The 20,954-nt window shown below is 32.5% G+C and overlaps 1 protein-coding gene across 1 annotated transcript; it reads right to left on the reverse strand.

Annotated features, from left to right (window-relative positions):
• Nucleotides 1–6,615: 6,615 nt before the first annotated feature.
• LOC146957662 (protein TRANSPORT INHIBITOR RESPONSE 1-like) lies at nt 6,616–9,868 on the reverse strand. The gene is made up of 3 exons (XM_085737934.1): nt 9,198–9,868; nt 7,950–8,442; nt 6,616–7,833 (listed from the first exon to the last, which is right to left on the reverse strand). Exons 1-3 carry the CDS (start codon nt 9,683–9,685, stop codon nt 7,039–7,041), a joined length of 1,776 nt encoding a protein of 591 aa, XP_085594060.1. The 5' UTR covers nt 9,686–9,868; the 3' UTR covers nt 6,616–7,038.
• Nucleotides 9,869–20,954: the final 11,086 nt, after the last annotated feature.

Raw genomic sequence — 20,954 nt, forward strand, 5'->3', positions numbered from 1 at the left:
ATTATTAAATGTTTGCATGTAAATGTTATGAATTCTTGTTAGATTATATTTAAGTTGATTAAATGTTTAGATGTTTTCATGTTTGTGATATAGTTTTTGGTTTTAAGTTTATGGATATTTTTGCTCTCCAAGTGTTTGATGAAATGTTTGAATAAGTCTTTCATTGATTGTTTTTAATTTCTTATGGTGTAGATCTGAATCAATGGACATTTATCCAATAGATCCGAACACGATGTTAGATGCAGTCTGCTTCAACGGTAGAAAGCCCAATTTGTTCAGGGTTCGGGTTGATGTCATGTTAGTAGATATGAAGGATCAACTATATCAAATTAATCAACCAATGAATCAACCATAGACACACAAGGAGGGTGGACGGCGTTGGATATTGACATCCATCAATCGACTCAGTCAAGAGATTGCAGTTCAGCCAGATGATGCTCAAGAATGACGACGACGTGAGGAGCTTGTTTGCGATATTTGGTCAGCACAACATGTTCTCAATGATTGGGTTGGATGTTTTGTTGTTGAGATCTTCTAAATATATCTCAAGCATTTGATTCGGCCAGATGAAGATTAGGCTTTATTATTATGTAGTGTCTATTTTGTTGGAATTAAGTTTAATTCATGGTAGTTTGCTGAGAATGTTGGCATTAAAGTGTCTTATACCTAGTGTAAAGGTTTGCAAGTCTCTTGAAAACTCTAAAGAATTGAGAAAACACATGCAATATTCTACCGAATCAACTATATAGGTTCTCATATCGAATTCATTCGTATGAGATGAGTGTGACAAAAGGGAATGCATTTCTAAGACTAAGTTCAAAACTGAATCAACTATATTGGTTCTCACATCAAATTTCTCTCTCAATTAAAACTTGTCAGTTGACAGGGCAATAAGATTAAGTTCAAAATAATATATTGGAATGTGCTCCTTTTTGTCACTACTCATCTTATATGAGGGAATTCGATGTGAGAATCTATATAGTTGATTTGGTATAATACAGTTCTCTTCATTCTTTCAAGTTTTCAAAGAAACTTCCAAATTTTTACACTGAGTATAAGACACTTTTATGTCAACATTTTGAGCAAATAACCTTGAATTTAATTTTAATACAACATCATGGTGATACAACATCACTGGGAGAATATAATGTAATGCAACGCTTCGTTTATTGTCCGATTTGAGCAAAGATAAAATTAAAACAAAATAAACTTGTCGTATTCTATTGTTTTGGAATTGATTTTGCATACTTGTGCATTTTTATTTATGATTTATTTTGAAAATGAATGAATTGATCTTTCTGAGACATGCTTACCATTGAGCAAATGAATGTTTTTAAAAAATGTAATGAATGATTGGGAGTTAAAAAAATCAACATAAGGTATTGTAAATGAATGTAGCGATAGCCGATGATGAATATTGTGAAAAATGCACATCTAGTGGCTTAAAAAAACAACATATGTCAAGAAATGTTTTGTTAGCTTGCCTAAAACTAACGCATGTTAACTCACGTTGAGTATCAGCGCATGTTAACTCACATTAGGTACCAACGCAAGTTAACTCACGATGGATACTAAGCATGAGTTAACTTCCGTTGCAGTTAGTTAGGAGAAAATCGGGATGGAAATGAGCAAAAACTAAAGAGAGAATAGCAATTTTCCTAACCTACGTGCATTGTTTAGAACAGGCTGGGCCAAAAGAAAAATCTACGACGAGCAATTAGTGATTAATATAGAGGTGTTTCTTTTTCCACCCTATTAGTTTCAGAATTAAGATGCACAAGAGAGATAGGTGGAGAAAGAAATACCGTTAATATATAGCAAATACACAACACAGTGAACAAGAATATGTAACTCTCTCCCTCAACAAAAAAAAAAATCTACCACTGGAAAAAAAAAATTATGGAATTGTATTACTATTGGCAATTAGTGAGCACAGTTCGTGACCGAGGATCAAATTAAACTATGGTGATCTATGTAGTGGACTAATTAAAAATAATTTGTGACTGCTTAATTAGATATTCTTTCAATTCAGCATGCTGAATGAATCTTGAAAGCTTAGGAAGTGTCTGGCCACCTAACCTACTGCAAAGCAAAACTGATATAATTAACTTTGGGCAGCTGCATCATTGTAACTTTTCTAATCATACGGCATCCATTTTATTTAACACTGTAATATAATAATGAGTGTGCTAAAGAACAGTAAAAATAATCAGAGAATGAATGATACTCTTCCTATGAAGCAGGGAAATGAAATGAGAGAGTGAATTTAATCATCAAAGTTCCATAATAATAAGGGGAATATAAATGATGATGAATAAGAACATGAAACGTGCGGTCATCATGAACCAATGAAACGATCACTCTTTACTTGTCAGACATATCTTAACCTTTCCTTCATTTCATCACTTTTTCTTTATTTTTATCAGATAAGTTGGTGGGGTGGGCATGTCCCTCCAATGTATTGTTATTACTGTCTCTCCCACTTGTCTTTCCCGGGGTTAACCTTCATTTTCTTTCTCTCCATTTTCACTTGTATATTTTCCTAATAATAATGATAATAATAATTAATGTTGTTGTTGTTATTATTATTATTATTAGGAAAATGCTATTTATCTAGAAAAATAGCATCAAGAATTTTTCAAGACACATGTGGCAAGTTTTAATTGCATGATTTATTTGTTCACTTCCTATTTTTCAGCCACACCTCCTTGAATTGTGGCAAATAGTGCATTGTGATTGGTTGCTTTTTATTCTTGAAGAATTCTTGATGTTTTTTTTTAGAGATATAGCATTGCTCTTATTATTATTATTATTATTATTATTATTATTATTATTATTATTATTATTATTATTATTATTATTATTATTATTATTGTTATTGTTATTATTATTATTAAATAAATACATAGATAAATGGAAACTCATTTTAGTCTTTAGACATAAATAGAAATCTAATTTAATCTCTGAAAAGATGAAGAGTTGAAATCTTCTTTAGTAAATGAACAATTTTATCTTGAGAAATAGGCCCACTAAATAATATACTATTATTTATTGTAGATATATTACATTTTAAATAGAAGTATTTATTAAATGGAGATCATTCTAAACCAAAAATAAAACAAGTTTTTGATCTATGAGAAAAACAAAATCAAGATAACTTCATACTTACTTGAATAACAATCAGAAAAGACACAATTAGATCAATAACAATAGTTAAAAACATATAAATTGGTCTATATAACTTAAAAGTCGCTAAATAATCTCTTTTTCAATAAATCATCTACTTTTGTTCTTTATCTATTAAAAAAAAATAGACTGAGGGTGACAATTGAATTTTACGGATGGAGGTGATATATCTACTACCAACACTCTGATACTCAAGTCATTATTTTATTGAGTAGACTGAGAGGTTTATCCAAAAAGTTAGTGCAACTTTTTCTTGAGACGTTTTCCCTTTATAAATGAGGTTATGTAAATTAGAGTTAACCTTGTTTTGACCGTTGAGGGAATCTAGGTATGAGTCTTGGGGTGATTCTCAAAATCATCGTGAGATGTAGATCGCGGTATTTATCATATGAGAAGGAACGCTAGCATGGATCGACAGTGTAACTTCTTAGGATGTATCCTTTAGATAAGTCTACTCTAAATTGAGCTTGAGTCCATCCATAACGAAAATTGTCTTCTCCCTTTTAAAATTGTTCACTCCCTACACCTAGCGGGAGTTAACTTATTCTCGATATTTTTCAACGTGAGTTAACTCACGCTAACACTTTTTAAATCGGTTCAATCACTTTTTACGCCGGTTCAACCGATCTTAAAAGTTCCGCGTGAGTTAACTCACGTTGAAAAATAACAAACGTGAATTAACTCCTGATGGGTCAAGGGAATAAGCATTTTAAAAGGGAGAAGAACAATTTTCATCCATAACCGTTGTGAGAGGCCAAATTATTTTGACATGTTATTTATCAAACCCATGATAGCAATAATTAAAACAAATTATGTCAAGAATGATATAAACAAACAGGGTCTTGTTAACTAGTGTCCCCGGAGCACTAGTAAGGAAACAAAAAAAGAAATATTTGCATGAAAAACATCATTATTTACACTTTTAAACTTTGACTACACAAGTTCCAAGATACTTATACTATATTTGATTTCCTTAACTAGTGCCCAGGGTACTGGTTAACATTTTCCAAACAAACAAAATCCATGTTACTTATCTCATTGTTATTTTGACGTATGATTGTAGATGGTGGTTTCTTGAATGGTAAAGAAGAATAATAACAAAGATATGTGGTTTATTAAAAAAGAAATTAATTAGGGACCTTTTTTTATTGTTAAGGATAACAAAATCTCTTTTAAATTATTTTCATTGAGGTAAAAATCTCTTTTAAATTATTGTGAGAGGCTAAATTATCCTTTTTAAGTTATTGTTGGGGACCTAAGTATCTATTTTTTCTCACAGTTATTTAGGAAAAGACTATGTTGTCTTAATTTTTTTTTAAAACTTACTTTTATTTTTCTCATATGGGTATTGCAATTTTTTCACTTTATTCTTCTAGCAACAGTCAGTCATTGCTGTTTTTGTCGTATATGATGGCATTAAATTTGTTGCACTCGTCAATTTCGTGCATCTACGCAATTAGCATATCAATGATTGTTGGTTGAATTAAGATCATACTGTATAAAATTTTAGGGTTATGCTAACTTACTTCCTAAGAGCACAAATAATCAAGGAAGATAAGCATAAAATTTTTGTATTGAAAATGGCAAATTTTTAAACTTTTATATAATTATATTTGATGCACTAACTTGTGCTTTTATAAGTCATGTTTGCATTTTTTTTTTAAAAAAATTTAATGCATGTTTTGATTTTTAAAAAAATTTGAAATATCAAATTAAAAATCATTGTTTTGAGTTTTGACAGTTCAATTTAATCTAATGACTATCAACATGCTACGTGCGTGAAAGTACTATAGACCACTTCCCGTAGCAAATCCAAAAAGAAAATATTGACCAGGATAAAGATCCTCTCCATTTATAACTTTTTTCATTTGTTGCAATTTGGAGAGAGATAGACAAATAAAAATAATGATGGTGGGATTCACTTAGTGATAGGACCCACCACTTATTTTTCTTGTCTATCTCTCTCCAAATTGCAACAAAAAATTTATAAATAGAGAGGATCTTTACCCATTGACCAGATAGCAAATCCAAATCTATTGTCCGACAATTAATTACATTGGCAAATGTTAACTTATGCCCTTAAGGCACAAGTTAATGAATCAAATATACAAATGATTTATTGAAAGTTGTGCATTATATTTAATTTTTAATTTTTTAATGAGTTGAATGCACACAATTTTAAACAATATTTCTTCTTTTGCGTTTCTTAACATGTGCCCTAAAGACACAAGTTAACACTACCAATTACATTTGACCTTGACGTGCTCTACATTAATTAGCCATGGCAATGTGGCTTTATACTATAGGAGTGAAGTTTAGCATAACATGTATACGAGCTGGAAACCGTTAGTGTACTTTAATTCATAAAATTAAACCCAAAGACATAAAATAATAAATCACATCAATGTCATTGGACATTAGCCTAGTAGAGAAATGTACCTAAGGCATCAATCAAGTTGGAATTAGGATGATTTAGGTAGTTATAGCTTAACACAATCTTAACGGTCCAATTAGTGTTATTACTTTGTGAGAACTTTATGAACAGAGCTACCTATTCTGTCTCATGAGGAGCTAGAAAAGAATAGAATAGTTTAATCTCTTTGATTATATTATTGACTCACTCACTCTCACTTGCCTGATTATCAGGTGGTGGATATGTGTACTAGAAGTAGTAGTAGAAAAATAGAGATTGAATGAATCAAAAAGCTGTGGACACCATCCAATGTCACCGAATCTATCACGTGGCTCACCAGTCGAGGCTCTTCTACTCTCTCTTTCCCCAATAAACATTGAATGAAAAGCAAGTGTCACCACACCTGAGGGCATTTTACCACTGGTCTTAGTCTTACTTGCATTACCGCTCCTTGCTGTGATGGAGTAAATAATGTGCAATTACAGTGATTAGTACTACTCAAACATCTTCTGCTACTATGAAATAGGCTTGAAAGAACACCAGAGATGCCATTTGCAGGTGTTAATAAGACACTTCTTGGACTTGGTTTTTTACCCACGGTCTAATCTGAAGCTCCCATAAAATACGACAACCAGTTTAGGTTCCCTAGGATTCAAGATATTCGATTTTGGTAACAGGGCTACACGTATCTTATTCACAAGAAAGAAAAAGTCTAGGAAGCTTTGACGTAGTTTCATGCAATAAAAATAATAACATACGTAGTTTTTTGAAATTACAATAAGACTACTTCAATTAGCGAAGAGAACCAGCCTAAAACGTCCATTTTGATTGTGAAGGGGAGACATTAACAGGCACACAGCCAAAGCTACAGATAATAAAACTGTTGAAATATCTCAAATTCTTCCATTGAACTCAAAAACCTTCTCCCCAACAGAGTCATTCATTGGTTCACATGCGCTGAAGCCAGGGCATAATTACATGAAATGAATCAACATTGCAAACAACAAACAATGATGTACTAGAATACAGGTTTTATTCCTTTGCAAAGGTCAATAATAACAATGAGCCCACCAATATCTTAATACTCGACCAAAGTATCATGCATAAAAATTATGCAGAAGTCCTTGAAATAAAAAGGCGAAAATAAATGATATAACAAGTTTTAACAACTCAATCTTATGCCACATACAACAACAAAGTTCCGGTTTTATTTGTGATCAGAATCGGTATCTAGTCGCTCAGCCAAAAGTAAAAATTGAATGGCAATCGAGCTCAAGCTTTCTGTGTATACTGTATACCCTCCTTGCTGTACCTAGCTCAGAAACCAACCGTAACAGCAGCATAGGACGGTCAACAGATTAAATTCATTGTAGGGTACGTTGAGCCTGTACCTGCCATCACCAAGTCACACATCAAATGTTCATTATTGAGTAGTACAGTCATTCAAGATATGCAGAATCATCTTCCATTGTCCATACATAACCAGGCATGTCCAATCTAGGCCCAGAAATAGTCCTGTATATATATAGTTTCTCCACAGGACTACTATCTGGCCTTAAATTTGGAGGTCCTCTTTCATCAATGACTTCAACATTGAGCCTAGGCAACTGCTGACCCAACAGTTTACATGCTCCATAACTCACTGAGCAAGAGGACATCCAAAGGGATCGCATTGTCTCCAACTTTGCAGCGTTGGCTAAAAGAGCTTTGTCACCAAAGGGGCAGTCCCTGATCTCCAGCTTCCTAAGGTTGTCACACCCAGACAGCACGTGATGGAGTCCCAGATCACTATCTCCAGCAAAAGCCACAGAAAGCATCTCAAGCTTCTTTGCATAAGTCCCAATATGCTCAAAAACACGGTCTGTGAGAAGCCCTGAAAGGGAAAGGCGCTGAAGATCCTTGCAATGTTCAACAATAGCTCCAAAACCAGAATCCAGAGATTGAAGGGTGAGATAGTCAGGAGTTCGAGGCTCAATAATACATAGTCTAAAACGAGTCATATTAGGCCTGTTCCGAGCAATTGTGTTTAGGGCAGCATTGGTCATTTGACGACAAAAATATAGAACTGAATGGAGCTTGGGGCAACCTTCAGACACAGAAACAAGGCCCTGCTCTGTCAACGCTACATTTGCTTCCAACCCAAATGGGTCAGAGGGAAACACCCTCAACTCCCTCAGATCCTTACACGATGCAGCAAGCATGTCAAGGCCAGCATCTTCTATGTAATCCAGAACCTACATGTTAGTAAATACCTTAATCAGCAAGCATTTACATTTCAATTTTGGTATAGTGAACCAACATATGAAGATACACATGCATTAATTGAAAATATTACATAAACCGGACATACCCATAAGCGCTGCAAACTCTGGCATTGACCCACAAGCTTGATAAGATCCGGGCTTTGGATTGTAGCATAACTCAAGTTCAGTGATGTGAGCCTGGAGCATACAGGATAGACAGCAGGAAGATATGATGGGAGCACGTCCCAAAAGCCAGACAAGCCCTTCATTTGCTTGCACCCAGAAAATGCTGCAGCCAAGTTTGTAAAGACCTCCGGCCGCATCTCAGACGTGTAGGCTCCAGTGCCTAACTCAACCAGCTGCGGAGCCCCACGGAGAAGGTTTGCAAGCTTGTCAAGGGGTGCAGCACGATTGAGGCGGAGAGTATGCATGTTAGGACACCTATTAATCAGTCGCTCTAGCGCAGGAAAATTCACCTCGTTTGCTAAGCAAGAGATGTTTAGAGAAACCAAGGATGTGTATGAATCAGGAAAATGGCTTAGCCAATGACCGCAAATGTCCTCCACTTCACTCTCACGCAAGTCCAACTCCCTCAAATTCCTACAATTACCATTAGCACACAATAGATTTGTCAATAACACGTTAAACAGGCACATCAGTTCATAAACCATAATTTCTTTTAGTAGACTAAGCCTTCAAAATTAAACTCCACACCACTGCCATCATCACAAGACAATGACCCAAAATTTACATTTACATTTACAATTACATAACATTTTAGATACACCCTAACATCCATAATACAATCAGGCCTTTTTTGGATAAACAGCTTAATTGCAGCTTATTTTATAAGAGCTTATCATCATAAGCACTTATGCATAAAATAAAGCTGTTTTCATAAGCTATCTTGGAGAACATATCTAAATAAGCTAAAAACAGTTTATGAACAATGTCATAATCTGTTTTCATAATGTCATTGGATTATCCCAATTAAGTCATCCAAACAGGCCCAAAATCAGACAAAAATGAAACTAATTGTTCTACCAGATTCACATTAACTTGTCTCTATAAAAACTGGGTAAAAACAAAATCTTCAATTTCTCAATTAAGCACTAAAACCAACTAACTTTTTATAACTTTTCATGAATAATGAGTCCTTATAATTTCTAAAACTTCCTAAGTGGGTCCTTATTAAAAAAAAAAAGTATATTAACCAAAGTACAATTCTGGATTATAATTTCACCCATCAGAACTACCTAATTTATATATCATTTTCATTTCATAGCCGTGCAAGTATAGTTAAATTAAATTAAAAATTAAAAAAAATGAAGACGAGAGAGTAATTGAAAAGGAACCTGCAATTGGCGGCAATGGAAGCAAGACCATCAGTAGTGAAACCTTCACAGGAAGTAAGAACCAAAACCTTGAAATTCTTAAACGATTTAGCAATCAAATCTAAACAATCATCACTAATCACCATTCTCTTAAGCTTAATCTCTTCCAAACACGGAAACGCAACCGCCATAGCTTTGATCCACGGACACACATAACCACCCCAACCTTCCGGCACCAAATTGAAATCCGCAAAGTGCGGCTTCCCCTTCAGCGTAATAGATCTCACCTTCGGAAACCGTTTTATCACCATCGCCGGTGAGATAGCGTAACAGTTTCCGACGAAGACTCTCCGACGACACCAGCGTTCGATCTCGTACCATGACTTGCATACTAAAGAGATCGAGCCTCTGTCTTTGGTTGACTCGATGAATGAGAAGACATGTTCGAGAACTTCTTCGGGGAATGAGTACGATAACGCTGCTACTTTCTGCTGCTGCTGCTGCTCCATGACGATGGTGAAAAGAATGAAGAAGAATCTAGAATGTTGTGGTACGAAAATGTACGAAGAGGATTTTGATGAGTTAGATCTGAGACGCCATTGAAGAGTGCTTGAAGAGAGAGAGAGAGAGAGAGAGAGAGAGGATAAGGAGTTTGTGTTGTGATTGTACTTGTAAACACATACACACACGGTGGTGAGGTTAGAAAGTAACTATGGTTAAATAGGTGTTGTCGTGTGGTGTGAGTGAAGGGGATTCTGTGATTGGTGATTTTGGTGGAGACGCGTGGAGATGAGTGATGCGTAAGTTTAAGCCATTGGATTATTTGTTGAAGATTTGGGAGGAATGGACGGTGAGGATGTGGTGGTTTTATTATGACTTATGAGTGAGTACTGTAAACTCTAATGTGTGTGGAAGAGAATCTTATGATTGTTATTACATGGTTTGATTTTATCTTTAGAGATGAATTGTGAGTGGGGACCGCATCTTTTTTGGTAGGGTTAAGGTTGTATTGGTAGTATCTAAAAGAATTTAGACATTTTTTAAGTAAAATTTATTTTTTATGAAATCTTTAAGCATTTTAAGTAAAAATTATTTTTTATGAAATCGTTGAGCATTTATTTAACCAAATTTTGTTTTAGATATTTGCGAGCAATGATATAGGAATCAACATCACTTTAATGTGAGTAGAAAACATTGCTTCAATGTGATTTGATCGTACAACTTTTGTATTTTAACATTTCTAAATTTCATACACTTATTCAATACTCCCTCTGTTCCTCAATAAATGACCTAGTTGACTCCGACACATGTACCAATACATATGTTTTATCTTTGATATCTTCAATTCTCTACTAAAAAAAATTATGAAAATTATATTTTAAAAATATTCATCTAGACGAATCCAACAACATCTTACATGATATTATTTATCTTTGAGAATTAAGAGAAAAATATGGTCAAAGTATGTCAAGTCAATAATGTATATTGTCAACTAGGTCATCTATTGAGGGACGGAGGGAGTATTTGTTATCTTGTGTTATGATAACTAGCGATGCAAATGTCATTTTATACGGTCGTATAGTTCTTTTGAAGTATGTCACGTCCTTACTATCGGTCTATCTTCTTTAAGACTCTCGTGTGTATCATTTCTTCTATTTAATATATATTTTTTCTTTCCTTATTTAAGGCTCTCGCATGTATCATTTTTTCCTATTTAATATTATTTTTAATTGCTTTTTTATTGTGGTGGTGGTGGAGGGAGAGGATTTTAGGAAATTTTCATGGATAAAATGGGACACAATTTGTTTGAATAACGAAAAAACTAGATTAGGGGTTAGAAGGTAAAGGGAGTTTAATTTGGAGAAAAGGGACAATTTGTTGTATAGGATGTTAGTGACCCATTACGGATATGAAGGGGGTCGATTATATTGTGAGGGGTGGGGGTTGGCTCAGTTTGGTGCAAGAATTTCAACATGGTTTGAGAGGGTGTTGGTTTGGGTATAAAGAGTCGGTTAGACGATAACATGGGACGTGAAGTGGCTGATGGATCCGCTACACTATTTTAGCGGGATTTATGGTTAGAAGGAGGGACGTTAAAGGTTGGGTTCAGAAGGTTGTACGATTTATCTGAAATTAAATTACTAATTGTTTCGTAAATGAATTCATTAGGCTGGGGAGTTGACGGAGAGGGGTAAAAGTGGAAAAGATAGTTGTTGGCGTGGGAGGAGGATCAGGTGAGGGAGTGTAGCAATTTGTTAAATTATATTGTTTTGCAGGATGGTACGACGAACAAATGGGTTTGGCAATTACATTATCCAAATGTTACTTTACAGTGGTGCTCATCAATTTTTGACTTTTGTGAATCATGATAATCCAACAAATTCCTCAAATGTTCTTTGGTATAATTTGGTTCCTCTCAAAGTTAATCTCTTCACACGACGTCTTCTTCTAAATCATATTCTCTAACAAAGATAATTTGCTCATAAGGGGTGTGCTTAAAGGTAATGATCAACAGTGTATGGGAGACTGCGATATGAATGAAGACATGGATCCAAGGGTGAAGCCTTGTGTTGGAATGGGGTAGGTTTGGCTACCCCAAATAATAATTTTGTATTTGAATAAAGTGCCCCAATAATTTATATTTAGTTACCACATATGATTTTATTTGTCGGAAATTAGTAGAGATAAGAACATTAATAGATATCTACTAGTTTCATAGATGTATTTTGCCTTATTTTGAAACTTTTGATCTCTTAGTTAACAACAAGAAGAGGCTTATTAACGATAAAAACTACGAAGACAACATTCAATATTTTTTTATATATACATATGGTCCCCCTTGTCTAAAGAAAGCTAGTTTCACCATTGTATGGATCACTTATTCATTATATGTGATCTTTTTGGCAGAATTTAGTCCTTCATTTCAGATTAGCTCAGATTTGTTACAGTAAATATGGGCTATTTTTTGGATCAAGCTTTCCAATTTTACGATTTAGGTGGGTCCTCAAAGAAAGTATGTTTGGTTCTAAACATTATTTGGCTCTTACGTGTATAAGTTATTTCGAAAGAAATGAACAAGCGAATTTTTCAGCATAAGCAGGAGAACTTGCACATGTTATGTGACAAAATCAAGTATCAGTCATTCTAGTGGTTGAAAGCAAGATATGCAACTTTCACGTTTGTCTATCACGACCCATGGCTTAATTCTCTTCATGTGTGTTGTCTTCAGGTTCTTAGCTTGTTACTTGTCTTGTGTCTCTTTTTGAAGTTTGTTTTGTATTATAAGTTATAACATTGTAAACTTTCTTTAAGTCCGTTTCTAATACATTTTGTGCCGGAAAAATTTATTTAGTTTGGTTAGGATATTCCATTTTAGCCTCTTACAAAAATCATATTTGTTTATACTTTCTATTCTATTTATCGCAATGTACCAAAATTTACCTATAAGTTTTTTTGTTTTACATTCCCTATACATGTTTTAGACGTAGTATATATAGTCATGGTAACTAGTACCCATGAGGCACTAATTAAGAAAATTAAAAGTATAACTTTTTCATTGTAAACAACAGACTTTTAATTTAAAAAAAAAAATTAAATATACAACTTTTCTACACTTTTCAATACCATATTTATATATTTGTTTTTTTAACTAGTGTCCTGAAGGTATCAGTTAGCATTTCTCATGTATGGACGAAAAAATCAAAATATTAAATATATATTGTAGTAGCATCAATTAATCTCTGAATATTTTATAAACTCCGTGAAATAACAATAGCTTAATACTAATAATTCTTAAAAGAAATCTTAGTAATTTTTTTTTTGACAAAAAAAGAAATCTTAGTAATAAAAAGTTTTAAGGAAAGTATTTCATCAATTTAAAGAATTGAAAATTATGATCTCTTATTAATATTACGTTGGGTAAAACAACAGTGCTCTCAAAAATCAAAATGGTAATGGACGACTAGATTATGGATGAATGAATTATGAGTGGGGGTAAATGGAAATGATGACAACATACATAGCCGTCCAATCCTATGTGACTGTTTTCATTCTAATTTCTGACAATGAGATAGTATTTGTTTCCACAACAGTTATATCAAACTCATTAACTCACACAATCGGCTTATCTACCCAAAAGACCAAAGTAATGAAATGGATTGATTATAGCACATCTTCTAATCATCAATTCCATTATTTACCGTATGCTATGAGTAGAGTATGAATGAGCCAGCTAATCTTTTTTTTTTCCTTTTCAAACCGTCGTGTAATATAACCCCAAATCTCTTGGACATCAATGGCATGTAAGTGCTACAGTATATACATTTAGAGGATTTTTTATTTTATTCTAGTGCCAGTGCATGTCTAAAACTGTATGTAAGTATATCTAATTCTAGCTATTTTCTTGAACAAATCTAAGATACTTGACCATCTTCTATGGGAAGGTCTTAAACATAATCAAAACAGTCGGAAAATTGTTAAACAATTTAACTAATTGGGGATGAACCTAAAATATGTTATGAATAGTTCCACTCTCACATTTTGTTCTTGTGAAAAAAACATATTTGGACTCTTCCAACTTTGACACTAGATATTGCATCTCCGTCTTGTCACATCTAATTGTTTTTTTTAATTTATGACGTTCATTGTATACTTACTTTATATTTGTCATGCACTCTAGTCTTTTTCCATTCAAATTCGTCAAAATATTTGTTGGTTACACCGAACTCTTGGTCAAGTCACATACAATCTTTTTGTCATCCTTCATTAATCTTCCCGCAAGAAGGTGCCCTTCTAAATATGACAACATCTTGTGGTTGTGAATTCCATTAAGAATAACCAACTTCCAAGCATTTAATTCCTTTCTAACATATCCATGCACCTTGAACAAACACCCATATTTTCTTGATCATGTTGCTTCATGCTTCAATTTTCCGGTACTTTGTGATTGTCACTCCTTTCACAAACCAAATCCAACCCTATTTGCTTGTCGATGTACCTAACCAAGCAAATCATCTTTATCTCTCCATATATCTAGACTTGAAAGGAAATGAGCCGTGTCTAATTCGTTGTCACCAAGTTCGGACACACTGGAATTAACATGTAAAACCTCAACTTTCACCAAAGCTTCAACCTTATGTGGTTTGATCTCGACGGAATAATCGACAAAACTATGTTTTGTCTCAACCGGATCATCATCCGCATTCGCAACCATAATTATAATTAATTAATATATAATTGCAAATACATTTAATTAATATCTATCTAATATAAACAAAAAATTTGAAAGAAAAAATAGGCAGTAGCTGATCAAATTTTGAAAATTTGAAGGCCACGGCGGTAGTTAACTATCATTCTATCTTGGTAGTTAACTGCGGTTGGATTCTAATCCCAACTACCGCTGCAATGCATGTCAGAAAACTCAAAAAATTGGTAGAAAAATCAACACATGTAAACGGGTTAAAAGATGCATTACTTGTTTCTTGACGTCAAATGTGTGTAGAAACCTTCTAACAATCTTTCTCCAACGATTTGAAACCAAGATTTGGGGGGACACAAATTATTTTTGGGGTTTTTTGAGGCACATTGATGGAATGTGATGGATGAATAAGAGGTAGGAGTGTGGGTCTATAATGGAATTAAGGATCGCAACGGTAGTTAACTACCGCTAAGATTTATCGCAATAGTAGTTAACTACCGCCAATATTTTTTAATGGTAGTTAACTACCGCTGGGAGAATTTACGTATTTTCCATGTGTTTTTAAGAAAAAAACACATGTTAGAAAATCAATTTTCAATTAGAATTTTGGGTTGGACTTAACACAAACAAAAAACCAACTTATAAAGTGATGACTACCCCAATTTATTATTGGGTTAAATAAGTTTTTCGCATCTAAAAATTAAATCAGAATTTTTCACCCTCACAAATTTTTTTGTTTCGTTTTTAGTCCCTATATTGAACATTTTTACATTTTCTTGACATTTCTTGAGCATAATAATATAGACATACATGAAGTTGGATATGATAGATTGACATAATTTTGACATATTTGAACATAAAAGAGTATTAATCTTTATATAAAACGAAAACAACCAATTTTTATTTTTAGGACTTATTCAACACTTAATATGTATCTTAAGGCTCAATCTTTATTTTCATTTATGTTAATATCTTGTTTCATTCGATTGTTGACATTTTTTTTACACTTATTCAACACTTAATTTTATCTCGAACACTATTCCTATCATATCTATCTTTTATTTCTTTATCTCTCAAGATGTAACTACATTCATATGGATGTACACCAAACATTTTTCATACTTATTAATTACTAAAACAATATATAGAACAAGCTTACAATATATAGAACAAGCTTAGTTGTCCTACACGTATAACTCATTTTATTATGAACCATATATCGTGGTTAAGATTTAAAGATACATTAATCAATTGAGATACTAGTAATTGATGGGTTTAATATTAAGCCCACGCTCGGTTCTCCGGGAATCTCTCTATCCCTCGAGTGGAACTGGCTTGGACTTTATTGTGTACCGTTGTTTAAGGTACTCCTCCCATTATATTGATTTTAGAAATGTTTTTGAAAAACAAATACTCCTACACTAAAATACAAGTGAAATAGGGTCAACTCATATGATATTCATTTCAGCAAATATTACCATTAACTCTAAGAACTGATATCGAGAATATAAAGCTAAAATGTTATATATATATATATATATATATATATATATATATATATATATATATATATATATATATATATTGCAAAAAGTATAATTTATTATACTTTCCATTATATATGTTTTTTATATATACCTTTCAAAATAAAACTAGATATATACAAGTTAACAAAGATACTAGCAACGGATTCAAAATTTATTAATTGTTTTTTTTTTTTGTGTACAATTGATTTTTTCTTTCAAATATGATATTTTAAGTTAAAGTTGTTAGTGTACTATTAAATACTATTATTGTTATATATTATATTTCTGAATACATAACTTTCGTTATTGATTCCTTAGCCAGTGTGGATACTGATTAGTGATTAGCATGATTCAAAAAACTTTTCATATTGTTATTCTTAGCAGTCCAATGTTCTGTTCACCCATTAGTTTAAATTTTTTAGAGCTTCGATTGATGAGAGACATTAAAATTATTGTATTGGCTTGCTCGTGCTCTTGTTGATTATGATCAATATAAAATTTGATTTATAATGTTTAAAATGACTTGGGTTTCTTGTTTTGTGGAAATCCCCTCCTGTACACGTGAAGTGGTGCAAACCAAGGTCGACTATAGGGAAGGAGGACAAATAGTAGTAGTACTTAATTAAATTAATTAAATGAAATAAATGTAGGGGAAGTTTAGAAGCAACTAAAGAACCTAAGGTGTGTGATAGATCGGAATGCATGGCGGCTCACATGCTGATAATATCATAAATGGAATGACAAAGACACAGCTTTGCTTCAATAAGTATTAATTCTTACTATATGGAATAGACATATATTGAATAGGACTTGGCTTGCTGCTGTAACCAGCTCAATCCTTGTTAACTTCACTCTACCGACAAATATAATTTACTAACTTTGAATCATCATTCACAACTCATTTGCATCAAAAAAATCATTCACAAGTCATTCACACCCACCTAATTAGTTAGTTCATGTCTCATGTTGATAGTATAATGAGGATATGTATGTGGTGAAAGGATTTACATTTAACATGATTGGGCCGACTTGTTTAATCCGACTTTCTTCGATAAGTTGTATCCAGGGTCGGATCCACGATTTAATGATTGAAGGGACTTGGAATTTATCAAACGTTAATTACATCAATAATTTGTTAAAGTACAAAACAAATATTTTGTATGTTACATAAATGATTTTTATTGGAATATACATTATACTTATCTGCAATTATTTTTTCAATTTATGCTTGTTAAACGGGATAACAAAAACTATTATTATTAATAATAATAATAGTGACATTAATAATCATTTTATAATTGTTTCAGATAGAATTTGAACATGACATTTGAGATTATAAAGTCAAACTCTTATCACTAAGTTGACGCATTTTTAACATTATTTGCTAATAAGTTCTTTAACCCCCAGAACTTTGTATGCTTTTGAAAAGATATTTGCAATAATTAATAAGAGTTAAATATTAGAAAGTTCACAACTTTTTAGGTTTATTCCTTACGTAAATTTATTTTAATTTGATTTAGTCCCTTTTATGCCATATAGGAACTATTAACACTTTTTTTTTTGCTAATAATGTTAACAATCGTTTTATCTCCCTTCAAAAAAAAAACAATCGTTTCATCTAAAAAGAATTCAATATATTGTACGAACTAAAGTTAAATAAAATGTATGTATCTAAAGAATTCATTATACGGACTAAAGTTAAATAAAATGGATGTAGAGTCTAAACTTTAAAGATTGTAATTTTATAAGGATTAAAAATATATTTAATGTTATTAATAAAAAAGAATAAATGACCAGCAAAATTATTTGTTACACAAGTAGAACTAATGCCAGCCCACAACTACTAACAACTACCGTTGTAACTTGTAAGGAAGAAATTTGGTTTAAAGCTTGTTGCAGGGAATCAAGTTTGGTTATTACACTCCTTCTCTCCCTTTTCGCCGTGCTAGCAATCTGGTAGTAATTTGGTTTGAGCTAGACTCTAATCGCGCTATAGTTAAGGAAAGCTCGCGAATTTCTCCACGCACTTGCAGGTTTTAAAGAGTGACTGGTTGGTCGCCTTTTGTATATTCTTATCGCGAACTTTGCACTCATCGAATACGGTCTAAACTTTATACTCACATTAAATGCATTTTGTTTCTTCTTTTTATGGACTAAAAAATTTTAAGCAATTTTTTCGAACAAAATAATATTTTAGCAGGAATGATAAATATTTGCTTAACATCTTGCTGGAAATTACATTCATTAATAGATATTAATCTCTATTCACTCACAATATGTAACATTTTTTTACACTTACATTCAATCAAATCATATTATGATGTCATTTTTTTATGTTTATTCCTAAAAATCTCCACATGTATTTACATGATGAGATTTAATTAGATATATACATGTGAAAAAGTTTTTGTACTGTCAGTTTAGAAATTAAATCGTTCATGATAATAGTATCTCAAAAATATTTACTAAAAATAAGTCCTAAGGTTGGAACATACAGGCCCTTTTAGTACTCAATTTTGCATTTTTAATCAAAAGGACAGCAGTATTTTTTAGATAGTAATTTTTGTTTTGTCGGTTTTTTATTTGTAATTTCTCGTGGGCATGAAATCAAACAGTAGCTGCAGCTAACTTTTGTTGACATTCAAAACAGAGATGATAGAGAAGAATAAAAGGAGCTTTATTTCAAGGCTATAAGGTGCAGAAGATCATTGACTACTGGATTGTATGGGCTATGGAGTCCCACTTGTGAGAATCTTTACAAAAATTAGGTAGTAATTGACTGATTAATATAATCATTCAATTGGTAATAGTAAGTCTAAAAAGATAAGAAGGATTATCATCATATTAATTTCCTTATCCATTTTTTTTTACTTTATTGTCTTACCATTGGTCCTAAAAATCGGCATAAGATGAGAGATGCTCTTACATAATTTTTTTTTTTAAAAAGAACTTTTATCTATTTTCATAATGGTATAGAGTTTGACACCAACTTATTTACTTTTTTGGATTGACACCACAATCAAAATTAGAAAAAGCATAGCATAAATTGTGAATAAAACGCAATGTGTTTCAAACGTAGAGGCCACTTACGTGCATAACTCATGTGCCTTCTAGTCAACATCAAATAAGATTGTTGATTAGCTACACAACCGAAAAATTGTGTTTGGGTCAAATATTGCTTAAGTTGTTTTTTTCCCCTAAAAAACTACACCTACATGTCCAGACAAAACAAAAAATTACAAGATATTAAAATACCATTATCTAGTATACAATATACATATATTTGTATGATCAAAGAAATACTCCCTCCGTTTCAAAATGAATGTCGCTTTAGCCAAAAAAATTTGTTTCAAAATGAGTGTCGCTTTCAGTTTCCAATGCAATAATAACTTTTTCTTTTCAATTGTACCCTCCAATTAATACTATGCACACTACTTCCAAAGTATTACTTTTAAAACTAACCAATAGTTAATAAGGATAATTTGGTAAAATAACCATTCTCTTTCTCTTAATCATTGCATTTCTTAATATGTGTGTAAACACCTAAAACGACACTCATTTTGAAACGGAGGGAGTATTATCTTGTGTGTGAAGCAAAAGTATGTACATATTAGGATACCAAAAAAGTATGTGGTGGCTTGACTATCTTCATTGAAATGTGGACAATGGAACAAAAATGGCTACTCGTTTAATATTCCCCTTGACACAGTTTTAGTGGCAATCTTTGCGTATTTTGCTTTGGGGGAACAACTTCACATTGGTAAGGACTGTTTTAACTTTTCACTTTTCAAGCACCACCTATGTTCAATTAGTGTTTCTGCAATTTCAATTTTTCGTTTGATTTTTCAACATATTTGGAGAATTCCCTTTCCATGTAATGATTGGCTCATACTTAATCAAACACTCGTAGTGTTCAAATAGTTAATGAATTTTAGTTAAAGACAAATTGTTTAGGAGAACTTTAGTTCAAATTCCGACTAAAATAATCATTGATTAGACTTTATTTACCACTTAATCAAATTTTGGATCGCCAAAATCTTTTTCCTCTTAGTAACGGAAGAAAAAAAATGGCTTATACTTACGGCTATGGAGAAAGGTGGTCAAAATTAAAAAGAATTCAGAACAACAAATCATCTCTGACACACATTGAACAAAAAGAAATTTGATGAAACACAGACACAAACACGAACAACGGACACGACACTAATACTGACATGTTGACACCTCAATATAATATTGAGAAAATGATATAATTCAATGTCAAACATAAATGTCAGTGTCGTGTCAGTGTCAGACACGACCCGTGTTGGGCATCGAGACACATCTCAAATCAGAAGTGTCGGTGCAACAGAGAAAAGAATGCAAAAACATGCAAAGATTTTTTTTTTGAAAGAAAAAAAACATGCAAAGACTTCTTCCACGTAAAATGAGAAATCATAGAAGATAATAAAAAGGGTTCTAAGTATGCATGTTAAAGTAGAATAAGATAAATCTATTAAGCTATTATTTATCTTGTTGAACTTTTGAGTTAATTGGCACAATTATGAATATATGTCCGTAAGAGGAACTATATGCTCTGTCACTCTTCTAGTAATAACTCTTTAGGCTAGGATTAGGAGTTTCCTTCAATCTTCATAATTGAGAGACCCCTGCTCTTATATTTTCCGTGATTAATTTCATTCTAGTTGTGTTTTTCATGCATGAAGCATCATAAGTGAGATATTTTGTACACATGCCATTCTTCTAAGAAATGTTCAAGGCTCAACAAATCACAATGCAATTTATTTATTTTACTTCTATATAGTTAGGATCATGGTCAAAAACTAAACTATGAGCGTGACCTATTTTTGTTCACTATATATAAAGTTGTACTAAGTGATCATACTTTGTGGATTTTACACAACAGGTAGCAAACATGACATGACTAATGGCAACAGAAAACCCATGTTATGTTGTCCATACACACACACACACTCTATGACACATCCTAAGAAGAAAATTGTGATTATCTCATATACGAGTACTGTAGTATTTTGGATAGTGAAGGCTACTATT

This window comes from Medicago sativa, chromosome 1 (genome assembly GCF_051527215.1).
Source record: "Medicago sativa cultivar Bolivia chromosome 1, Bolivia_mono, whole genome shotgun sequence".
NCBI lineage: Eukaryota > Viridiplantae > Streptophyta > Magnoliopsida > Fabales > Fabaceae > Medicago > Medicago sativa.